The 24,736-nt window shown below is 44.2% G+C and overlaps 1 protein-coding gene and 1 long non-coding RNA gene across 4 annotated transcripts in view; one reads left to right on the top strand and one right to left on the bottom strand.

Annotated features, from left to right (window-relative positions):
• Nucleotides 1-529: 529 nt before the first annotated feature.
• On the bottom strand, nucleotides 530-19,355 carry LOC125154602 (uncharacterized). 3 transcript variants are annotated; one of them, XR_007147851.1, is made up of 7 exons: nucleotides 19,273-19,355; nucleotides 13,906-13,960; nucleotides 10,573-10,657; nucleotides 8,243-8,307; nucleotides 5,961-6,028; nucleotides 3,289-3,408; nucleotides 530-1,380 (listed from the first exon to the last, which is right to left on the bottom strand). It is a non-coding gene; the product is annotated as an uncharacterized LOC125154602 (long non-coding RNA). The 3 variants fall into 3 exon arrangements; XR_007147850.1 differs by lacking the exons at nucleotides 13,906-13,960; nucleotides 19,273-19,355 and adding an exon at nucleotides 13,654-13,804; XR_007147852.1 differs by lacking the exons at nucleotides 10,573-10,657; nucleotides 13,906-13,960; nucleotides 19,273-19,355 and adding an exon at nucleotides 9,509-9,579.
• A 581-nt stretch (nucleotides 19,356-19,936) lies between these two features.
• VKORC1L1 (vitamin K epoxide reductase complex subunit 1 like 1) overlaps nucleotides 19,937-24,736 on the top strand; it is a 64,850-nt gene continuing 60,050 nt past the window's right edge. The window contains exon 1 of the mRNA XM_047838943.1: nucleotides 19,937-20,153. Coding sequence (XP_047694899.1) covers nucleotides 19,960-20,153 — 194 coding nt within the window. The 5' untranslated portion in view covers nucleotides 19,937-19,959. The remainder of the gene's footprint in view (nucleotides 20,154-24,736) is intronic.

Here is a 24,736-nt window from a genome sequence, read left to right as displayed (position 1 = left end):
TCTGCCAGCTCAGTGACTGAAGCCGCATGCCAAACCTGGCCATCTAACCTAGGGACCTGGGAGCCCTCTTTTGATTCTCCTTTCATGCTCCCCACCTGATATGCTTGCTCTCCCAGTCCTATTTGATTGTACCTCTGGACCACCTCTTCTGTGTGCCTCCCTCTCCTTCATCCCACAACCACTGTTTCAATCTCGCTATCATCATTTCTGTCCCAGATTACTCCTAGGTAGTGTCTTTTAAACTCCTTCTTTTAATCAAAGAGAGCTGTTATCAAAACAGCTAAATTTAGACACTTAGTATCATCACGCACTGCCTTTTAAGTGATCCAGGTAGCATTTCTGAATGTTTAAAATGTTTAAGCAATCTAATTACTGTATAACCCCAAGAAGACACAATTTGACTCCTAAATTCACTGAGTGGTATGCATTAAATATGTACAGCTTTTTGTATGTCAATCATGCCTCAATAAAGTGGGGCTAAAAAAAGACACAACTTTAGAGAAAACAAAGTATATAGGCACCCTTTTTCATTAACTTTAATCGTTATTAACTTACTTCAACCGTGATCTCATTAGGCCATAATGAAAATGATCATTTGTAACTCATCGGATCTGCTTAGACCCAAGCGCTATTGCTAATGTATTTTGCTATATCTAGAAGTGGGAAATCATTTTCTCTTTCCACTTTGCTTAAGTTGCTTCACAGCATATTTAGTTAAGCTTCATTCTGGTTCACCAGAACAAAGGCATCCCTGGCTGCCCTGGTGTGAATGCTCGCATTGTCTGACTTTATTGTGTCCTATTTCCGTGGGGAAAATTCCAGAGGTGGTGGGGGAGCAGACTTTACCAACTCACAGCTTTCCTCCCTAACTAAATACTTGAGGAACAGGCATGGATTTAAGAATATGAGAGATAAGCCAAAGTAGGGCTGCAATCCTTTCTTGTGCCAATTATAGAATTGGAAGGGAGAGCAGAGAAGCAAAAGCATGGACCTGCCCCCCACCTTTCTTGAAGATTTCCCCAGTTCTCACCAAGTCCTTCTTTCTCTCCTTCCTCCCCTGTTTCCCTCTCATCTCCTTTTTTAGGTGTTCTGGGAACCAAAGGGAAAAGATACTAATCTTATTTCCATAAGCAATTTTTTTTTATGGAGGGGAGTCCAATAAACACTATTTCTGATAAAAAAAAAAAACCTGCTCAGCTCTCAAAATGTTGCTTTCTTCACTCTCCATTTTTTTTCCTTTTCTTATCTCTCAGCATCCAATTTCATGGAACACCTCTGGATACAAATTTCCTCCTTTGACTCTTGGGTCTTTTCAATGTGCTGTCTTATATTTCCATGTTGTTTATTTTGCATTTGGAATTAAAAGCTGTTTCATTTGGGCTGAGAGAAAGCATAAAGAAAAGCAGACGAATTATTTCTGTCTCCACTAGAGTTAACATCAACTATCTTTTCAGGTTTCTCCCCTATCCCACCTGTTCCATGAGAGTTGGCCAGTTGTAAAGTTTTATACTGACTAGGAACAGTCAATGTTCTCAGGTTTGAGTGTTTTTCATTTACTTGAAGAATAAAGTCACTTTTGGGGAGCCTGGGTGGCGCAGTCGGTTAAAGCGTCCGACTTCAGCCAGGTCACGATCTCGCGGTCCGTGAGTTCGAGCCCCGCGTCGGGCTCTGGGCTGATGGCTCAGAGCCTGGAGCCTGTTTCCAATTCTGTGTCTCCCTCTCTCTCTGCCCCTCCCCCGTTCATGCTCTGTCTCTCTCTGTCCCCAAAATAAATAAATATTGAAAAAAAAAATTTTAAAAAGAATAAAGTCACTTTCACCTCTACTTGATGAGCCTGGTCTCTATTCACCCAACTAGGAAAAGTACATGTGTTTTTTCTGTTCCCTCAGGCCTCCGAGGAAAGAGTTTGGAGCAGGGCCAAGCTATCCCAGCCTTTGCCCTCAATTGCACACAGAGTGGAGAGTCTCTTAGCTCAGGAGTCTGTGCTGCTCAAGAGTTTGCATAAACACAATGTTGAGAAATACCTCTTGTGGAGTCAGTGCAAAAGGCAAAGGACAAACTGGTTGCCCCTGAGATGGAGACATTACCAAGCTGGCTTTAGTTGTTTCATATTGGACCCCCTGTGAGAATAGCTGACCTAAGTGTCACTCTGCTCTAATTACTTGGTGAGTTACTTAAGTCTCTCTGGAACCCAATTTCTTCAAAACTAGGGATGACACCACATGTTCCCTAAGATCCTTGCATCTTGGCTATTCTATGAGTTAATTAGTGAGTTTTGTTTTCCAATAAGCACACACCCAAAATAGTGCTGTGGTTCTCAAGGTAGGCCTTATGTGAGTTCCTATAATCTTGTAATCACCCAAAATAAGAGAGGAGTATTCAAGGGAAAAGATCCTTCCTTCCCTCCCTCCCTCCTTCCTCCCTCCCTCCCTCCCTCCCTCCCTCCCTCCCTCCCTCCCTCCTAGCTTTATTGTTTTCTGATAGTTTATAATTACTTTCTACAATCTTTTCTCTTTTGAGACTAGAGTTGACATTTACAAATAGCCATTTGAGCTAGCTCTTTGAAGAAGTGAGTGGTCAAGCATGATGCCACAACCTTGGCTACAACAGTTTCCCAGAGAGCAGTCTGTGAAGTCTGAAATGCTGTCTGCCAGGCATGAAGCCACAGTTCACACTTCTTGCCAAATTCAAAATTCCATATGAAAAATATCCTTAATGTCAAAGGAGTAAAGCACTAGGGCCTTCTCTTCCTTTTAATCTGTTTATTGTCTTAGTTCTGAAATTTTTAGCTGCTGATTTTGATGTCTGTTTTGGTAATATTCGATACTCCCACTACTTTTTTCTTTAAAACTTACTGACTTGTCCAGCTTCTTAGGAAGATCTTTTGTGTTTTATATGTCAACATATATAAACTCATAACTGGAGAAACATTCTACATGTTCCAGGTTACTTTAAAATTAGACCAAATCTTTATTTACAATTTACTTTTTAGCTTTCATCAAAGCAGTTAACCATTAAAGAGAATAGAATCTTCTGACCTTTCCACCATTTTCATGGGTTATAGCGTGCCTCTTGGGCATGGATGAATGTTATAGGCAGGTGGTTTCTAGCCCAGTATAACCAGGATTACCATTTCTAACTACACCATTGTGCAGATGTAGAGTGAAAAGCTACTTGACAGGGAGCTATATTAGGAATTCAGGCAACATGCAGATGGCTGGATTTATTGGGCCCCTTTCATTTCAATCAGAAAATTCTATACTTCTGTGGTTCTGACCCTTTTCCTACCTTCTATATACCCCTGTTTTCGCAGGCAGCTTCTGATGTGCCTCCCAATAATCTTGCCTCCTGGCATTCACTCCCTTGTATAATGCCTTCCTCTTAAGTATAGGCTGGACCTGGTGACTTCTAAGGAACAGAATACACAAAGGTGATGCGATGTCACTTCTAGGACTAAGTTACAAAAGATTGGGACTTCCATCTCATTAGCACATTCTTTCTTGCTGGCACCCTCTCTTGCTCTTTCTGCTTGCTCACTCTGATAAAGCGAGCTGCCATATGGAGAGGAACTGAGGGTAGCCCGTGGACGACAGCTTCAGAGAATGGAGGCCCTCAGTCCAACAACCAGTGAGGAAGTGAATCCAACAATCAGAACAATGTAAGGGAGCTTTGAGGCAGATCCTTCTGCAGTCATGCCTTCAGATAAGATTGCAGCCCTGGCTGACAACTTGATGAAACTTTGTAAGAACCCAGAGAGACAGGACACAGCTAGGCTGTGGGTTCCTGGAAGCCTGGACTCCTGTCTGACAGAAACTCTGAGATGACAGGTATTGTCATTTAGGCCCCTAAAGATTTTACAGTTGGGGGTCATCTGTTGTGCAGCAGTAAATAACCAACACTTCATCCAGGACTACCAAGAACCCTCAGTCTCTCTCTCGCTCTCTCTTTTTCTTTCTTTTTAATGTGTATTTATTTTTGAGAGAAAGAGAGAACAAGCAGGGTAGGGGCAGAAAGAGAAGGGACAGAGGATCTGAAGCGGGCTCTGCTGACAGTAGAGAGCCCAACGTGGGGCTCAAACTTATGAACCGTGAGATCATGATCTGAACCGAGGTTGGATGCTCAACCAACTGAGCCACCCAGGCACCCCAAGAACCCTCACTGTCTTAACCTTGCTTCATCTACCAGGACTCCTTTCAGTGTGTCAAGTGTTTCATTTACAGATTTAATTTTACTGAAATTTGCTATCAAAGGGGTTGGACTCAGTCATCTCAAAAGATCCCCTCACCTATAAAGTTCAGAGTCAACTTCTTTGCTCCAAAAAAATAATCACTCACTTTTCATCCTCACGAAATAAGACGGGTTAATTGGCCACAGTTGCTGGCACAAGACTAACTGGCTGGCTGTAAAAGGGCTGCTGGTGCGAGTGGGTTCAGGAGCAGGGTGAGCCGTCATGGCCCCTGCAAGCTCCTCTCACTTCCACCCTCTGGAGAAGCTCTGGTCCTCACTGCCAGCCACCACCTCCCCACTGGGAGGGCTCTGACTCAAAAGCTTACTGTTTGTTCTTATTGTGGTTCCTGTCTTGTAGCATTATAGATATTTCTGTGATTTCTTTTTTGTTTCTTTTGAAAGAACACTTGAACTTATAGTAAAAAAAAAAAAAGTGCCTGAATTCTCCCTTCTCTTCTTCCTTTGAGGGTACCGAGACAGAGACAGTTTAAGTGGCAGCCAAGCCCTGGACTCCTTCCTTCAAATGGTAGGGCATTGTTAACCCTGAAGTACCTCACTGGGAAATGAACTTTAAGCCTCCCTTAGAATGGTGACAATGATACGGGCACACCCTGGATGGCCTGACATCTCATGCTGCCGCCTAAACCCTGCAGAGATGTGTGAAAGTGATCCTGCTGGCTTGAAATTCTTCCCTATTTCCTTTTCTCTTATTTTTCTTCTTTTCTGTCCCCTTCTCCCTCTCTTCATACCACCTTCCTATATCACCTGCTATAGGCAAAGGCATTAAAAGAAGGTTTTTTGTGGGGGGAGGCGAGCCTGGGTGGCTCATTCGATTGAGCATCCGACTTTGGCTCAGGTCATGATCTCCCAGTTGGTGGGTTTGAGCCCCATGTAGGGCTCTGTACTGACAGCTTGCTCAAAGCCTGGAACCAGCTTAGGATTCTGTGTCTCCTTCTCTCTCTCCCCTCCTCCGCTTGTGCTCTGTCTCTCAAAAATAAATAAATGTAAAGATTTTTTTTTAACTTAAAAAAGAGGGTTTTGGTTTTGTTTTTTATTTTTTCTTGTTTTGTTTTTTACAAAAACCATACTGATATACCTCAATTAAAAACATAAACAAACAGGGGGGCCTGGGTGACTCATTTGGTTGAACATCCGACTCTTGATCTCAGCTCGGGTCTTGATCTCGGGGTGATGAGTTCAAGCCCCATGTTGGGCTCTGTGCTGGGTGTGAAGCCTTCTTAAAAAAAAAAAATATATATATATATATATATATATATATAGAGAGAGAGAGAGAGAGAGAGAGACAACATATATATAGAGAGAGACAAACAACAAATTCCAGAATTCTTTCTCTCTCAGCCCCAGGCATTCTAACAAGCTTTCATGATCCCCATTTTGAGGTTACAGTCTGTGGCCAGGGCCTGGTTGACAGGTTCCCTAGGGTACAGTGGAGGTTGTTGTGGAATAACAGATTTCCTGGGGCTACACGGGCCTGGAGATAAATGGAAGGTCACATCGACAGTCATGAATACGCTAAATGTCTCTCTGGGTCTTACTCTCACCTGCTGTGGTAGGATCGTCCTTCCACCATTAAGGCCAGTCTCCTAAGAATGTTTTACAGGTGAGAACTGGCAACTTTGCTACCCCAGGGCATCCAATGCATTCTTCCCCAGCCCCCACTTCCCAGCCTTGGTCTTCTTGGTTGATATCCACAGCCCCTTGACAGGCCTTACCCGTGCTGGGCCAGTGGCACCCTTGTAGACATTGGTATCCTTGTGGAGAGTACTGTGCTCTGAAGTCTCTAGAGTTAAAAAATGTTTAAAAGTGCTGGTATTGGTCAAAGTCTTACGGGCAAGCATCATATCAATTCAGGCTAATTAAAAAAAAAACAAAAAGGAACGAGGAGTGCCTGGGTGGCTCAGTTGGTCAAGTGCCTGACTTAGGCTCAGGTCATGATCTCATGGTTCATGGGTTCAAGCCCTGAACTGGGCTCTGTGCTGACAGTGCAGAGCCTGCTTGGGATTCTCTCTCTCCACCCCCTCCTCGCTCAAAACAAATAAAGACAGAAACTTAAAAAAAAGAAAAAAAAAGGAACTTCTTGTTAAAATGATATTGGATAGTTTTCAAAATTCCTGGATAACCAGAGAAAACATGAGAGGATGTCTATAGACAGAAACAAACGTCCAGATCCTATCTGGGGGCTATTTCAGTGAGGAGATCCCTCTCCAAGATGCCCTGGCTGTACACCCAGACTGTCCCCACTGACACCAGAACTCTGTCACTGTCACCTCCAGAAGAAATGAGATGGAGATGCTGCCACTGCATCTACTTCCTGACACAAGGCCAGTGGGTCTCCCCCATACATTACCTCCAGCAAAGCTGAGAAAAGCAAGTGTCTAGTGTTTTCAGCTCTTTCAGTGGGAGGTGGGCTCTGTCTCCTTAGGTGGAGATTGCCAAGTGTAAGAGCAGTTTAGATCCTGGGTACCCCTGGGTGAGAACAGATGTCCACCGCAGTGGGGCTTACATCCACTTGACACTTGAGCCCCCCAGCCTCCTCTGAGCCGCACTGACATTTGTGTACCAAAGTGCACGGTGTGGACCCCAGTGCCCATAGAATCACTTGTGAGAACTGCTTCTTCAGCCTGAGCTGTGAAGTCTGACTCCTGGTGATCTCTTTATGCCCCTCCTCATCTCCTCTAAAACACCTGCTGAAATCTGTTCCTTGAAGGGCTATGTCGCCCATCCAGGGTAACAGTCCCCCCACCACAGCCTAAGTCAAGGAAATCATGAAAACTTTTTCCTAAATACATGGAACATTTTGCCTATTTTCTAAACAAGCAAGTGGTTGAGGGGGTCCTGGTAGGTATGACAGAGTATCCCGGCAGGCAGAGCTGGGATTTAAATGTGTTCCGTGTCTGGGCCTAAGTGGTTCCCTTCCTCCCGAATATCTATCTGCATCTACTGACTTGTATGGGGAGACCCTGGGGGAAAATCAACTTCAGTCTGGTTTACAATTTACAACTACACTTGTCGGGACCAGTGGAAGGAGACTATGGAAACTACCATATTCCTCATGGCACCTGGTGTGATAGCCACGTGTTTAAACAGGGCCAGGGTGAGGAGGAAAGAGGAGGTGTATGCAGGAAACAGCCCTGGGTCTGATGTCAGAACCCATCCTAGGAGTGTGTTTTGCTCCAGGGAGAACAACCATGTCTGTCACTTGAGAAAAGGTTTTACTACAATCGGCCAGTTTAGGGCCCAGACAACAGTGTTCCAGCCTCCACAACTCAGCATAGTACTGAGGGAGGGAGTTGTTTTGTTTACTTGTTTGATTCTGTTACTTGCTTCTCAATGGACGTTTGTGGTGGGGGGAATCAGCAGGTATTTGCCCCTCAGGCATGGGGTGACAGAAAGAGGCGGGGGGGGGGGGCAGGTCACTCAGAGGTGACTCCTTTGTGGAAATGTTGGGCTGCCTGCTAGAGTTTGGGATTGGTGGCAATAATGCTGCTGAGGCAGTGGCAGCAATGGATTGCAGCCAGTTGGTGTGGGGTCTATGCACTGGAATATCTGAGAATGTGTGGGGACCGGCGGCTGCAGGGTCTTGGCTCAGCCAGCATGACACTAGCAATGGTGGAAGATTTACAGACAGTGAGGGTGTTTCAGGGAAATAGAGGCCAGAGGCAGTGGTGTATTTGGTCTCAGAGAGGAAGTTCTGAGGACCTGTGGGGGTGATGACTGCCCAGTGCCCATTCAGTAAGCAATAGAAAGAGTGATGATGATAATGGTGATAATAATAGGTAGTATTTATGGAGCATGGTGGCTACTATTCTAAGTGCTTTCCATGTATTTCTTCTCTTAGTCCTCACTACAACCCTAGTGAGTAGATATTATTATCATCGTCCTTCTACAAGTCAAGCTTGGACAGGTTATATGGCAGATTGCATTTTCCAAAGATGGCTGCCACAATATGTCCTAACCCACGTGTTATTTTGCAATGTGACTTTGATCCTCCTACCATTGAAAGATGGGGTCTATTCTCCTCCATGTGAATCTTGATCAGGCTTCTGGATCTCTTGTAACCTATGGAATGCAGCAGAAATGAGGCAATGTGACCTCAAAGCCTAGGTCACAAAAGAGATGCACTTTCCACCTTCTTTACCGAAATACTTATGCTGGGGGTGCCTGAGTGGCTCAGTCAGTGAAGCATCTGACTTCAGCTCAGGTCATGATCTCATGGTTCATGGGTTTGAGTCCCATAAAGGGTTTGCTGCCCACTTCAGATCTTCTGTCCCCCTCTCTCTCTTCCCCTTCCTTGTTCATGCTCTCTCTCTCAAAAATGAATAAACATAATGTGGCAATAATGTTTATTCATTTTTGAGAGAGAGAGAAAGAGAGAGAGAGAGAGAGAGCATGAGCGGGAGAGGGGCAGAGAAAGTGGAGACAGAATCCAACGAAGGCTCCAGGCTCTGAGCTGTCAGCACAGAGCCTGATGCATGGCTCGAACCCACAAACCATGAGATCATGACCTGAGCCGAAATCGGACGCTTAACTGACTGAGCCACCCAGGTGCCCCAAACATTTTTTTTTTTTAATTTTTTTTTTTCAACGTTTATCCATTTTTGGGACAGAGAGAGACAGAGCATGAACGGGGGAGGGGCAGAGAGAGAGGGAGACACAGAATCGGAAACAGGCTCCAGGCTCCGAGCCATCATCAGCCCAGAGCCCGACGCGGGGCCCGAACTCACGGACCGCGAGATCGTGACCTGGCTGAAGTCGGACGCCCAACCGACTGAGCCACCCAGGCGCCCCCAAACATTTTTTTTAAGAAAGAAATACTTATCCTCGAACCCTGAGCTACCACGGAAGCAGTCTGACTGCTGTGAGGCCACCATGCTGTGAGGAAGCTCAAACTTACCCACAAGGAGTGACCACATAGAGAGGTCCTGAAACTACATGAAGAGGGAGAGCTATCCAGCAAACCCCAGCTCCTCCACCCCCTGCTATTCCAGTTCCAACCACTGTCTGATTGTAACCACATGAAAGACACTGAGCCAACTCAAACCCTGCTGAAACTCCCAACCACAGAAACCATGAGAAATAATAAAATGATTGCTGCTGTTTTAAACCACTAAGTTTTGGGATAATTTGTAATGCAGCAATAGATAAATAACAACTTGCCCACAGCATGTAAGTGGTGAGGCTGAAATTTGAGCCATCGGTCTGGTGAACAAAAAACACACATACACATGAAGGCACTTTTTTGAGATCTCCGGATATATACCTGGAGAGGAGAACTGATTCTTGGATGATCATCTAGTATTCGAATTTCACAAGATCCATTTATAATTTTATTGTGAAGTTGTTTGTACCTACAAGTTGAGGAGGTCTGAGATGTTCAAATTACATAGGAAAGTCAGATTTAAAAAATATCTATGTCTGTTTCCTCTCTAGCATGTGAATGACAAGAGTCAAAAATGCTTCTCAAAGACTCACCCTAGAGGGGAGGGGCTGGTTAAAAAATGCTGATTCCCAAGTGCCACCTGAATCTCTGAATCTGAATCTCTTAAAGGTAGGACTAGGAATCTGAATTTTTACCACCTCTCCAGGTGATTCTTAAGTACATTAGAATTTGAAAACAGCTGCTCAACAATATCATTTAACCTGGAGACTATTCAAGGTGAGGCTTACTAAAATGCCCTCCTCAGGAAAATCATACACTCCCCAACCCTTCAATCAATGTTACTGCCTGAATTTGCCTGATCATAAGGTTCACCTGGAGGGAGGTTTCACAAAAATGCACATTTCTAGGCATCTTCTCTGATGGGAATCAGATATGAAGCAAAGCCCAGGAATCTGCATTTTGCATTAGTTGTTAAATGTTCTTCTAAGTAACTACACAATTTGATGTGTTTCATGTAGTTATTGGAATACAGATCAGTTAAATTTGGGATAGCATTTACCCAAATGATAATCTTAGTCTTCAAATAGCAGTTTATTTTAAGCCATTGCTTTTGGAAAAACTTTCACTGAATGCTGCATTTTTCTTTTCTACATAGAGACAAAGATTAAGATAACAAGAGTTAACATTCATTGAGCACCTGGTGTGGGTCAGTCACCATGTATTTAACCTTCCTCAAACCCTCTGAGGCAGGTATTACTGCCACCCCCATTTTATAGATGAAGATACTGAGGCAAAGGGTGATTAAAGCTTCAATTCCAACCTATGCTCTTAACCTACACAATCCTGCTCCTCTACTCTTATTCCAGACCAATTCCTTTGATGCTCAAAATGTGCCTTTATTCAACACTTTTGTGAAATGTATTTCTTATATAAAAGAGGTTTACCTTGTGTTGTATCCAACTCATGGCCAAAAAGTTGCTAGAAGTCTCCTTGTTCCTAAACACCGAGGCATCTTCTAAAAAATATTTTCTATACCAGCAAGAAAAGATCACCAACACAATTATTAAATAAAGATTTTTGTTAATGATTTTTTGATAATTTATTCTTGGGCTTCCTGTGAATTGTTGAGTTCAGAGTATCATGGGAAGTCTCTAATCAGGAAATAAAATTATAAACATTCATAAGAGTTGTGTTTGAAGACAGCTGCTTTTAACACATGGTTCCACTAAGAATTCGATACCTTGGCAGGGTTAATTTATTATGTATTTTACTTTAAACAGAAAGCATGCACATTGATTAGATCAAAAGTATTCTTGCTCTCATATAGCAAGGAGAGTGTATACAAGAAAAGAAAGTGTAGTGTGCAGGGACAGCCAGGTACTGCTGGCATGTGGCTTCACTGCTGGCTGTGATATGGACTGTGAGCAAATTAACTCACCTCTTTAGGGGTGGCATTTTAGCTTCCTCAGAGAATCTCAGAAATCCTTAGGGAGGGAACCCTATAAAACCAAGGCTTGCTGCACTCGCACAGATTGAATATTCTTGGTGATAGAATGCGGGAGAATGCAGAGACATTTAGGTTAGCCAAGCAGGATGAAAAATGGTCTGGAAATGGCCATGAAAAGGAGAAAGATGCCCCAACCCATCTCCTGCTGGGTCTATGGGGAAAACATTGATTAGGTCACAGCAGGTTTCCAGTGAGAGACTAGGTTTGGTGCATAAGAGAACTGGAGAGCTAGAAGGAAGAGAATGTGTTTCAGTTACTCTTTCTGCATAATGTATAACCCCAAAGATTTAGAGGCTTAAAACACAATCCTTTTTTTTTTTTTTTTTTAATGGTTCTGGTATAGTTGACCGGATTCGGCTAGGTGGTTTTCACTTGGGTTCCTCATGCTGTTAGTATGGTTGGGACTGGAGTTATCTCAAAGCCATCTTCAGTCCCATGTTGGGTGACTAATATTGGCTGTCAGCTGAGACCTGGGGCTGTTGGCTGGGAGATCTAAGTGCAGCCTCCCTGTGTGGCCTGGACTTCCTCCCAGCGTGGTGACTGGGCTCAAAGAGCAAACATTCCAAGAAGACCATGAAGAAGTATCACCTTTTATGATCTAGACTTGGAAATACAGAGGGTCACTTCTGCCATAGTTACAGACCCTCTTGGCTTCAAAGGAACACAGACTCAACCTTGACAGGAGCAGGGTCAACATCACAGAGAAAAGTGTGTTGCATGGGGGAATCTCATTGCAACCATCTTGGAAAATACAATCTGCCACAGAGGGTGTGTACAAAGAGCAGAATATTAGAGCTCAAGAATTCAGAAATCTGGACATTTGAAAGGATCGCAAAGGCCACTCCTATAGGCAATTTAGGTGGAATGGAAGCAAAGGTCATCAGAGTTGAGGGAGATCTGGGACGATGAGTCAGGGTAATTGCATGGCCATTGGATGGACACTGACATCCTCAGGAAAGCTAAGGGCTTGAGAGAGTGTGATAAAAGCAGAGAGGGCAAACAAAATCTTCTGAGTTTTGCCTTTGGGTCTGGGATGGTAAAGAAAGTAATCTCTGTGGGGAGGACTTCTCTTTTATGGGGGGAAACATATTTGCTGTGGGCCTATTTTTTTTTGTGCAAAGACAGTAATGGTTAACATTTTTACAGTACTCATTCACTCATTCAAAATGTACTTCCTAAGTACCTACTCTGGTCAGGTCTGTTTTAGATGCTGACATAGATGCTGATACAGTGGTGAACAAAATAGACAAAGATCTCTACCCTTGTGAGTCTTATATTTTAGTGATAGAGACAAACATAAAAGAGGGTTTTTTTTGTTAACACTTAGTTCTTTGTCTTGAGAGACAGATAGAGAGCAAGCAGGGGAGGGGCAGAGAGAGAGAGAGAGAGAGAGAGGGAGAGTGAGGATCTCCAGCAGGCTCCACACCATCAGTATGGAGCCCGACGTGGGACTCGACCCCACAAACCATGAGATCATGACCCGAGCCAAAACCAAAAGTCGGTTGCCTAACTGACTGAACCACTCAGGGGCCCCTAAAATAGTTTCTTTTCTTTTCTTTTTTTCTTTTTTTGAAGAATAATGCACATTATATTATATAGTGATAAATACTAAAGGAAAAAGTCCAAATTCTCTGTGCATCTTAGATCATAGCACAGGAGTTAAGAGCATGGATCTGGGAACCAGACTGCTGGAGTTTGAATCCCAGTTCTGCAACTTATTAGCTGTGCGATTTGGGGCAGGTTACTTAGCTTTTCTGAACCTCAGTTTCCTTATCTGTACACCACTGAAAACAGTAGTTTTTGCATCAACAGTTGTTGTCAGGATTAAATGAGCTAATACAGGAAAAGAACTTAGAACAGGATGACAGGGACAGGAGGCCCAGAAGGGGGAGTCACAGGCTTCAGGGTTCCTCCTGAAGCTCAGGGACCAAGCTTATCCTATCAGTCAGGGTACCTGTGCTGGGGTTCATAGATCTGGGGAGGAACAGATCTCAATGAAGACATGTCACAGGGGCCTCAGGCTGCCCCAGGGTAGTATGTGGGATGGCAGCGTGCAGATGAAATCTCAGCAGACTTCAGGATTTAACCCTGGGTTCAGCCTACTTCAGACCACAGGGAAATATCTGTTTTCACCTGGATGCAGAAACAAGACCTTGGAACTTAGTTATACTGATAGAGTAGAATGGAAGGGGAGAGGTAGTGAATAATCCATTCATTGCATCCTAGTAACAAACAGAGCATCCAAGTGAAATTGAGAGGTGGTTTCCCACAGGGGAGTACATAGGTGGAAAGCGGGAGACACCTGAATCAGACAGGCCTAGGTTTTAACTGAAGCCCTCCCCCCCTTTTTTAAAAAAAAATTCCAGTTAGTTAACATACAGTGTAATGTTAGTTTCAGGTGTACAATATAGCGATTCAACACTCCTGATACGAAGTTCTACCTCTTAAGTAATAGGGCGAGTTACTTAATCCTCTCAGACTTACTTTTCTCCTGAAAACTGGGGATAATGATACCTACCTTATACAGATCGTATGAAGTTTAAATATCAAGAGGCCGACAGTGTCTAGCTGTTAGATGTGTGCTCAGTGGATGGCTTCATCGCCTAGTGAGACAGTGGGTCATCCATGTACATAGGATGTTTACTGGTCCCCTCCTCATCATTTAAAAATGAGCATTTCCTCTGTACTGGCAGTTATGAGATGATATCAGACTCTACTATCCCTTGAATGAGAAAATGACACATCCATCCCCTCTCAGTAGGACACTTACTTTCAGTGGTGTTTTCCTGAAGGGTCCTGGGAGGCTTGGGCTTTCACAGATCCTGCTATAGAAAGATTGCTGGTCAGCTACTTCCAGTACTGTCCTGCTATATCCTTGCTGTGACCTTTTCCCAAACAGAAAACATACAGTCTAGCGTTCTAACTCAGCGAAGCAAGTTTGGGGTCATGAACAAGCTCATGAAAACCTTTTTGGATTTCTGGTTCTGGCATGGTAGATTGAGCCAACACAGAAAATGCAGAAATATTGGATAAAACATGCCGGGAAAAAAAGCTTAACCACATAGCCATACTTGGCAGGAAGAAAGGAGCATCTTCAGGTGTTGATGAAAGATAGGCCTTCAAACCAGCCCAGGGATGGAACTGCAGTGGCCCAAGGGGATGTGGCCATGGATGCAGAGGCCCCAGAAACCAAGGTGACGAGCTAGAGCAGAGATCCCTGCCAAGCCTCCATGAAGGGGAGGGGTGCCTGGGGAACTCAGTCAGTTAAGCCTCTGACTCTTGATTTCAGCTCAGGTCATGATCTTGCGGGTTCGTGAGTTTGAGCCTCGAGTCAGACTCTGTACTGACAGCTCAGAGCCTGGAGCCTGCTGTGGATTCTGTGTCTCCCTCTCTCTCTGCCCCTCCTCTGCTCATTCTCTCTCTCTCTCTCTCTCTCTCTCTCTCTCTCTCTCTCTCTCAAAAATAAACAAACATTAAAAAAAATTTAAAAAATAGAAGGAATCATACAATACAAAGCCTTTTGTGTCTGGGTCTGTCTTCTTTCATTTAGCATGTTTTCAAGGTTCGTCCATGTGGAAGCATGTATCAGTACTTCATTCCTGTTTTTTTAATTAATTTATTTATTTTGAGAGAGAGAGAGAGATGCACGCACAAGTTGGGGAGGGGGAGAGAGAGAGAGAGAAAGAGAGAGAATCCCAAGCAGGCTCCTTGCTGTCAGCACAGACCCCAATGTGGAGCTCAGTCCCACAAACGGCAAGATCATGACCTGAGCCGAAATCAAGAGTTGGACACTCAACCGACTGAGCCACCCAGGCACGCCTATTTCATTCCTCTTTATGGCTGAATAGTAATATTCCATTGTATGTACATACTACATTTTGTTTATCCATTTATCGGTTGATGGACATTTTTGGCCATTAAGAATAATACTCCTATGAACACTTATGGATAAGTTTTTCTGTGCACACATGTTTTCAATTCTCTTGGATATGTGCCTAGGAATGGAATTGCTGGGTCACATGGTGATTCTATGTTTAACATTTTGAGACACGTTTTCCAAGTGGCTACACCATTTTACATTCCCCACCAGCAATGTATGACGTTTCCATCTGTGTATAAATTTTGAAGTTTACATTCTTGAATTGGAAATCAATCTCCCAGAGTTTTGCCCACCAGCCAGTGAAGACCCTGGCTGTCTGCTGGTACTGCGGGAAGGCTGGTGGACAGCTCTACCTGCCTGGGAGCAGAGGACTTTCCTCTGTACAACAACAGGGGCTCTTCTCTGTGAGCCCTCAACAGGAACACCTAGCTTCCCACACAACATGAGCTCTGTGAGACAACGGCTGTTGCTCATCTTCTCTATGGCTCCAACACTTGCAATTGTTCCTGGCACGTTGTAGGTACTCAATAAACATTTGTGAAATAAGTGAATAGATTAGCCTCCTACTTTGTCTGCCTAGTTCCCTCTTCCTGCATTTGAGAATATCACTTTTTCGTTCTTTGGGAGGACTGCTCCTTTACAGAATCTCCTGTGGGTGTGTGGGTTTGTCATAGCCAGCACTCTTTCTAGCTACAGGGCCCATGAGTGACCTAAGGCTGGCCAACCTGGAATTCTTCATCAGGATTTTTAAAATTGGATTTAAGGGATGGCAGGCAGTTCCCTTCTGGTAGGAGAAAACAAAGATGCAAGATGGAGGAACCAGTAGCCACTTTTCCTTCCGAATGCACACAGCTGGCCTGAGAGAACAAAATCAACACACAGAGGTGGGAAGATGGGCAGAGAGAGTCCTGATGGGGTTTGAGTCCCTGGCCTGGTGAACTGAGTTTGTGTTACCAGAATCCTCACTATTACAATAGAGGTGGGAAAGCCTTCCAGGAGAAAGAAATATCTAAGCTGTGAATAAGTAGGAGTTTGACATTTCCAAGGTGAGAGGTAGTGGAATGTATGTGAGGAATTCACAGTCTCTTCTATTGTTCAGCAACAAACACAATTAAAAAAAGACAAGATGGGACCCCTGGGTGGTTCAGTTGGTTGAGCGTTTGACTCTTGGTTTCAGCTCAGGTCATGATCTCACAGTTTGTGGGTTCAAGCCCCACATTGGCTGTCTACTGTCAGCATGGAGCCTTTGGATCCTCTGTCCCCCTCTCTACCTGTTCCTGTTCTGCTCATATGCATGTAATTTCTCTCTCTCTCTCTCTCTCTCTCTCTCAAAAATAAACATTTAAAAAAAAAGACACAGTGTGGCAGAAGATATCTCCAATACACATATGGACTCATATCCACAATATATAAAGAACTTCTATAATCCAATAAGAAAAAGACAGGCAACATTTTTTTTTTTTAAGTGGGAAAAAGACCTGGGTAGGCACTTCACAAAAGAGAACATTTATGTACTCAATAAGCATATGAAAGGTGCCCCAATTCATTAGTCATCAGCAAAGGCTATTTTAAAGCCATAATAAAGGGCACTCGGTGGCTCAGTTGGTTGAGTGTCCAATTCTTGATTTCAGCTCAGGTCATGATCTCACCGTTTGTAGGGTTGGGCCCCACATTGGGCTCCTCGCTGACAGCACAGAGCCTGCTTGGGATTCTATCTTTCCCTCTCTCTCTGCTCCTCCCCCACTTGCATTCTCTCTCTCACACACACTCTCTCTCTCAAAATAAATAAACTTTAAAAAAAACCACAATGAGATCCCTCCAGAGAACCACCAAAATGTGTAAAACTAACAGCATTGGCACTTCCAAGGGTTGGTGAGAACGTAGAGTATAAAGAAATCTCAGGCATTGCTAGTGGGAGTTTTAATTGGTATAACCACTTTGGAAAAACGTTTGGTAGCTTGGTGGCCCTGGTGACACACCGTTCAGATCTCCCTTCAAGAGAGCCTGCTGCAAGGAGGCTAGTTGGCCAATAGCTCCAGCTGCCACACTGTTAGACCCACCCCAGTGTTCATGCTGAGGCCATGCTTTTTCCAGGCTGCTCCCGGCCCGTGACTGTGCATGGCAGAGGTCCTAGTTCCAGGCCATCCTACACTGCACACAGCTCCTATGATGGACAGTTTGTACACTGGGCTCCCTGTCAGCCTGGCTGAGACTGTGGAGTTTTCACAGCGGTCAGATCTGCACTGTGGTCTGGAGGTTCCCCATGTCTACTCTTCCTCCCTCTCTCCTTTAGCCTTCACGGGCAAGGCCCCCTGGAAATGTCTTGCATATCTAATTCTACGCTGGCATCTTCTTTATGGAAGACCTGAATTGACAGAGGCAGTAATTACTAATTCTGTCTGACTGTAATCCCACTCATGGGGTTATTACCACTAGAAATGAGTGTTTATGTCCACCAAAAGACGTTTATAGAATGTTCATGGCAACTTCATTCATAACAGCTAAAACAGGATAAATGTCTATCAACAGTGGGGAGAGAATGGACAAATAAAACTGTGGTTATTCATATAATGGACTATAACACAACAATGGAAAATAATAATAGCTATGCGCAATTATTAATAATAAACCTCATAGACATGATGATGAGTGAAAGAAGCCAGATAATCAACAGATCTCACCAAGTCAGGAAAGGGATACAGAAGGAGAGAGGTTGCAACAGAATGAGTTCACTCAGATTTATGGAAACCACTAGAGAGAGCAGTGATTTTTTGAGGACTGTGGTAGACAGCCTGTAAGATAAACTCCCAGTGATTCCCTCTCCTGGTTTCCATGTTTTTGGGTAATCCCCTCCCTTTCATTGCAGACTGGACCTAGGGACTAGCTTCTTTTTTTTTTTTTTTTTAACCTCCTAGCTTTATTATGATATAGTTGAAATATAACATTGTGTAAGTTTAAAGTGTACATGATTTGATCATTTTGTGATCAAACTGATTGTGAGATGTCCACCACAATGAGGTTAGTTAATGCATCCATCACCTCACATAATTTGTGAGTATTATGTGGTGAGAACATTTAAGATTTACTCTCTTAGCAACTTTCAGGTATATAATACAGTATTATTAGCCACATTCACCATGTGGCACCTTCGATCCCCAGAACTTATTCATCTTATAATTGGAAGTTTGTACCCTTTGATCAACATCTCCCCATTTCCCCTAACCTCTAGCCAATCTATCTGTTTCTGAGTTTGGCCTTTTAAGATTCTACATACATGGGAGATCATATAATATTTGTCTTTCTCTGTCTGACTTATTTCATTTACCACAATGTCCGCAAGATTCATCAGTGTTGTCCCAAATTATAGAATTTCCTTCTTTTTTATGGCCAGATAATATTTCATGGTATATATAATACCACATTTTCTTTATCCATTCATCCCTGATGGACACTTGGGTTGTGGACTAGCTTCTAATAGAGTAAATAAAAGTGATGGGCTGTCTCTTCTGAGATTATATTACAACAAAGACTGTGACTTCCATCTCCCTCTCTCATCCCTTGTCTTAGGGGAAGATAGCAGCTTTTTATGGAGGGGTACATGTAGCCAGGAACTAATAAAGAACCAGAGGCCTGTAAATGGCATTTGAGTGAGACTGAAAGAGGATTCTCCAACTTTGAGATGCCTGCAGCCCTGACTCACAAGTTGAATGTGAGAGACCTTGAGCCAGAGGACCTAGCAAAGTGGTACCCACATCCCTGACCCACAGAAACTGTGAGAAAATAAGGGATTTTTGTTTTAAGCTGCTAACGTTGGGGTAATCTGTTACCAACAAGGACATTGCTTGTTACTCAAAATCACTATATAAAGCTCCCGAAATCTCTGAGAACTGAAACCAGGGAAAAGCTGGCCATCCCCAAGAATGGTGTGTTTCTTTCTTCTTAGAGACTGTGAGAATCACACACACATGTTCTCCTTTTAGTTGTGATCACCAGGAAGCTCAGAGCCAAATTTATGGTTCAATCTTAATAATTATGCAAGACTCTATGGCCTGCTTACCTGTGTTCTTACTCCTGGTCTTTCTTTTTATTCTGATTTGTCTTTTTCTTTTTCCTGTTTTTTTAGTTCGTTTTTATATTTTTCTATATTACATTAATTATGTTAACCCATCTCAAGTTCAACTTACAGAGAAGCAAGGCATTCATAAATAACTTTGTTGTTTTTTTCATAAATAATTTAAAAAATATTTAAGTTTGCACCTGTTGAACACAGAGGTGCTTGGAGGTTGTGGGGAATATCAGGTAATGGAAGCATGGCTCTGGAACTCCAGGCATTGGCCAGGGTTAATCTGGATTGGGTCCAAAAATATCAAATGATGACAAAAAAGGAAAAAGGGATGGCAATGATCGCCACCCCCCAGGGGGAGGGGCCAAGGGCTTACTCAGTCACACGTGAAATTTATTATTCGCTGCACCCAGTCCCCTAAAGCCCTCAGGCACCTCACCGCCCTCATGACCCCTCCCGTCCCCTCACGACCCCTCCCCTCCCCTCCCGGAGCCCCGCCCCTCTTTCCTCTGGCCACGCCCCTCCACTCTGCCCCGCCCGCCGCGCGCGCCGCGCCGCCTCTGTCTCCGCCTGCCGGCCCGGCCTCCGACGGTTGCGCGCTCCGCCCCCTCCCGCCGCGCCCGCGCGCGCCTTCCCCGCCCCGCCGGGCTCTCTCCTTTCGGGGCGGTTGGGCCGCGCGCCTGTGGGGGCGGGGCCCAGAGGAGGCGGTCGAGCCAATGGGGCGCGGCGGCGGCGGCGGTGGTGGCGGCGGCAGCGGAGGCGGTGGCGGTAGCGGCGGCGGCTGGGTCGGGCCCCGACGGGCGGCGGCGGCTGAGGTGGAGGCGGAGGGAGGCGGCGGCGGCGGCGAAGGAGGCGGCGGCGGCGGCGGCGGAGGGGGGAAGATGGCGGCGCCCGTCCTGCTGAGAGTGTCGGTGCCGCGGTGGGAGCGGGTGGCCCGGTATGCAGTGTGCGCCGCCGGGATCCTGCTCTCCATCTACGCCTACCACGTGGAGCGGGAGAAGGAGCGGGACCCCGAGCACCGGGCCCTCTGCGACCTAGGGCCCTGGGTGAAGTGCTCCGCCGCTCTTGCCTCCAGGTAGCCCGGTTGGGGGGAGCGGGCCGGGAGCGGCCGAGCGGGGTGAGGGCGGAGGCTGGGGGTGGGGAGCGCGCGGCGGGAGCTCGGGCCTGGGGGGCGGCGGGGACCGGGCCGCGGAGGGACCGACGGCTCTGCGAGCCTGGCCGGGGCCGGGGGCGGCGGCCGGGGGCTCCGGCCCGGGGGACGGCCCGAGTTCAGGCTCCCGGGGTGGAGGCGGCGGGGCCGCGAGACCGGCGAGGAGGGATGAGGTGGCAGAGTGCAGCCGGGAGGCCGGAGCGGACCGGGAGCAGTTGGGCCGGCTGGGGCCGGGCTGGGAAGGAGCGAGAGGGGTTCGCGGAGGGTGGGTCCCGGCCGGCTTGACAGATTTCCTGGTTCTCGCCGGGGAAGGCGGGTCGAGCGTGTGGGACCCTGCCGTGGGAGCGGTGAGGTCAGTGTCCACCCCTCGTCCCGGCTCGCTGCAGCCGGAGGCTGTGCGGCCGGCGTGGGCTTGGGTTGCATTTCCCACTGTCTTCTCAGTGCTAGGACAGGTGTTTCTGTGGTCAGGCCTCTTTGTACTCTATAGCGCTAACGAGAATTTGCAGACTTCTTGAGACGGTGACATTTGCAGGCAAACACGAATTTGACCCTACTCTGGAAGAAGATACCGGCACTTAACATATCTGATTTCTTGGATTCCCCCTCGTATATTTCAGTGTGCCTGAGAGGGGGAATTGGCCTGAGTTTGGGTCTAGTTTAAGCTTCATTTGAGTAAAAGGGAGTATGTCATGTGTAGTGGTAGTGTTTGGAGCATTTGGTGACTTTTAAACGTTGCTGATTAGTATAATGGGATACCCATAGAAGATTAAAAATACACGCCTTGCCTAAGTGGAGGGATTGTTTTTGTTTTTTTTTTTTTTACTGATAACTTTAGGTTTTTTAAAATGTTGTAGTGATTTATCTGTTATATTTTATTTTCTGCGTTAGATTTTCCAAGGCAAGCTACTTTGGAAAAAAAGAGGAATTTACATCTTAAAGTGGCGGCTTTTTTTTTTTTTTAATTAGTGAGGAGGGTTCATTAAAAGTAGCAAAAGTGAAAATGATTTCAGAATTGATAGGTTACAATTTTTATAAAGACATACGATGCTTAGTATTTGCATTTCTTAACAGTAGTCATATTTGAACAGTTTCTTCCCCTCCTGTTGATCCGTAATTGCTAGGTAGATGGTAATGTATAGCTCACTAGTTTATTTTGACCTACATATTGGTGATTACATGAAGAAGCAAACATGGGAGTTTGTCTTGTTACTATTTACAAACTGCAGGCTGCCAGTCTTTTCCAGTTAGACAGCTCTATCTCATTTGCCCTTAAAATCCTGTTGCGTTAGTGAGAAAATAGTCATCATTCTTGCTACATTAAACACAGTGCGTTTAAAATGTAGATATTAGTTAACAGTTAAAATATATCAATGTGACAAAAGCTAACATTTTTGATTGGGTATTTTGAACCAAGTTAATAGACTTAATAGACTCAGCATCTCTTTGAGAGCCACTGAGTGTATTTTATGCAAACATTTTTATGTTATTTTCACTTCCATTGGAAAGGACTTTTACACTTAAAAGTAGCTTGCACCCAGAGTTAGTTGAATAAATATATAGTGAAAAGACTATCCAGCAGTATATTTTAAGTAATTTTTAAAAAGAAGAAATAAAAATAACTTTTGATATTAGGTGAGTATGGAGTTTAGGCAGAATTATTACCAGTTTTAGATTTTGCAAACACTGTAGTCTATAATAAATTTAACTGGGCCTTTTAACATGTGGGCATGGAAAGACTGCTTTATGTTACCCAAACTGTGTGGTTAAGTTCTTAAAATTGATTTTCCTTTGAGAAGGCATGTTTTGAACCATGTAATAAGTGCAGACTCTAAGTATTTTCAGTTATATGTCATTTAAGGTCCATGTTTTTGTGCTCTTTTTAAAATTTTTAATAAAGCACCATAAAGTAATATAAAAGTAAGACTAAAAATAACTGGATCTTAAAAACCGTAGTTTTAGGGGCGCCTGGGTGGCTCAGTCGGTTAAGTGTCCGACTTCGGCTCAGGTCATGATCTCATGGTCTGTGAGTTCAAGCCCCGCATCAGGCTCTGTGCTGACAGCTCAGAGCCTGGAGCCTGCTTCGGATTCTGTATCTCCCTCTCTCTCTGAGCCTCCCCCCGTTCATGCTCTGTCTCTCTCTGTCTCAAAAATAAATAAACATTAAAAAAAAAGATGTAGTTTTAAATGTGAATTTAATACGTTGTGATTGCAACTAACTTTTAGTTACATAAAATAAGTTTGATGCTTGCTAAAGGAGGATAGATAAGAAATAAAACATGGCTAACAAAAGGAGTAAATAACTTATTTGCCTTATACACAATAAAATTATTTTCAAGAAATTTATCCAGTTTGATCAGCCTGTTTATAAACTGCTTACAAAACTATATATATATGTATGTATATGTGTATACCGTGTGTGTGTGTATTTAATGGAGGCACAGAAATTTGGAAATTAAAGTGGCTTGAGTCTGATTTATAGACCAATTTTTTTTTGTATATAGTTAGAGTAAACATTGTTAATTTTTTATTTTTTCAGAGAGTCTTTAAATAAAATCAGATTATTGGAGACCTCAAGTAATTCTTTTTCTTTGACTTAATTGTTGATTGCCACTTAGTAGAGGTATTAAAAATGTGACTATTTTAGGAAAAGGAAGTCTGAGCCCAAGTTAGAATGAGTAGAATTGCAGATAAAAGATAAGGAAAGTTACCTGATGAATCCTAAAGTAAGCCCCCTCCCCCCCCCAGTGTTAACTCATGTGACTTTGGATTGCTAAATCCCACTTTATTCTCATTTTTCAGTCCTTCAGTGTCTTAATCCAAACAGAATAGAGATTAAAGAGAGAATTTTAGGTGGGGATGTATGTGTGTTTGTAAAGTCCTCTAGTATTTAGGAAGGCATCATTGTCTTAAGGGAATAGTTTCCAGACTTTGGATTTCAAAGGAAATTATTGGGACACCTGGATAGTTCAGTTGGTTGAGCATCTGACTCTTGTTTTCATCTTGGGTCATGATCCCAGGGTCATGGGATCCAGCCCTGCGTTGGGCTCTGTGGTAAGCATGGAGCACAGCCTTAAGCCTGTGCTTAAAATTCATTCTCTCTCTGTCTCTCTCCCTCTCCCTCCCTCCCCCTCTCCTACTCCCCCTCCCCCTCCTTCCGCCCTCCCTCCCTTCCCCCCCCTCCCTCCCACTCTCCCTCTTCCCCTCATCCCTGAGTGTGCTCTCTTTCTCAAATAAAAATTAAGCAAAAAAAAAAAAAAAAAAAAAAGAAGGCACCTGGTGGCCCAGTTTGTCAGGCGTCCGACTCTTGGTTTTGGCTCTGGTCATGATCTCAAAGTTTCATGGATTCAAGCCCCACGTGGGGCTCTGCACTGGCAGCAAGGAGCCTGCTTGGGAATCTTTCTCTCTGCCTTTCTCTGCTACCCAACCCCCCCTCCCCCACCCACCCATGCTGTCTCTCTCTCACACAAAATAAATAAATAAACTTAAAAAAATTGTTTTTAAAGAAGAAATTATCCACCACCACCCCAAATTGGGTGCAGTGGAGTTACTAATTTTTGTTTTGTTTTGTTTGTTTTGTTTTGTCAGGTGTAGCCAATAAAAACAGTAACATATCACTAGCTACATTCACTGTCATTTTATTTTAAAAAAGGATATTTTAACTCAAATAATTTGAGAGGACAGAATTTCAGAATAAAAGACCTCTAAATTGAATCATTTAGGGGCACCGGGTGGCTCTGTTGGTTGAGTATCCACTCTTGCTTTCAACTCAGGTCATGATCCCAGGGTCATGGGATCAAACCTTGCATCAGGCCCTGCTGAGCCTGCTTCAGATTCTCTCTCTCCCTCTGCCCCCTCCCATACCGTCTCTCTGTAAAGTAAAATGAAATAAAATTGAATCATTTAGCTTTATTAAAAAGTTTCCTTTCTTATTATTTTTCCTCATTTTTATATAAATCAGTAAAAAGTCTGTTGCAAACCTGCACCAGCCTTCCAGCCAACGTTAAGTAGCCCCTGTTTTGTGCAGAGCTCAGATCCAAAGATTCTTGGTGGGCTCCTAGTTCTGCTGCTTGTTAGACTGTGACCTCAAGCTGGTCACTTACCTTCAGGGAGCCTCCATTGCTACATATGGTAAATGGGGCTGTTAAAACCTGCTTTGCCAGAGAATGGTGGGATTAACAATGATAGGTGGGATTAACAGTGAATACCTGGATAGTACCTGGAATTATATACTCAATTATGGCTGTTGCCATTGACTGGAGATGTTACTTTTTTTGCAGTATCTGATAATAAATGCCTTTAAGTAATGTAAGTTGTTTGTTTAAGGTATAGTCATTTGTGTATTTAAAAAAAATTTTTTTAATGTTTATTTTTGAGAGACAGAGACAGCATGAGCGGGAGAGGGCAGAGAGAGAGAGGGAGACCCAGAATATGAAGTAGGCTCAGCACAGAGCCTGAAGCGGGGCTCGAACTCACGAGCCGTGAGATCATGACCTGAGCTGAAGTCGGAC

The sequence above is a fragment of the Prionailurus viverrinus genome, chromosome E3, assembly GCF_022837055.1.
Source record: "Prionailurus viverrinus isolate Anna chromosome E3, UM_Priviv_1.0, whole genome shotgun sequence".
Taxonomy (NCBI): domain Eukaryota; kingdom Metazoa; phylum Chordata; class Mammalia; order Carnivora; family Felidae; genus Prionailurus; species Prionailurus viverrinus.
The sequence above is the reverse complement of the archived record's forward strand: the minus strand, read 5'-3'. Positions and strand labels throughout refer to the sequence as shown.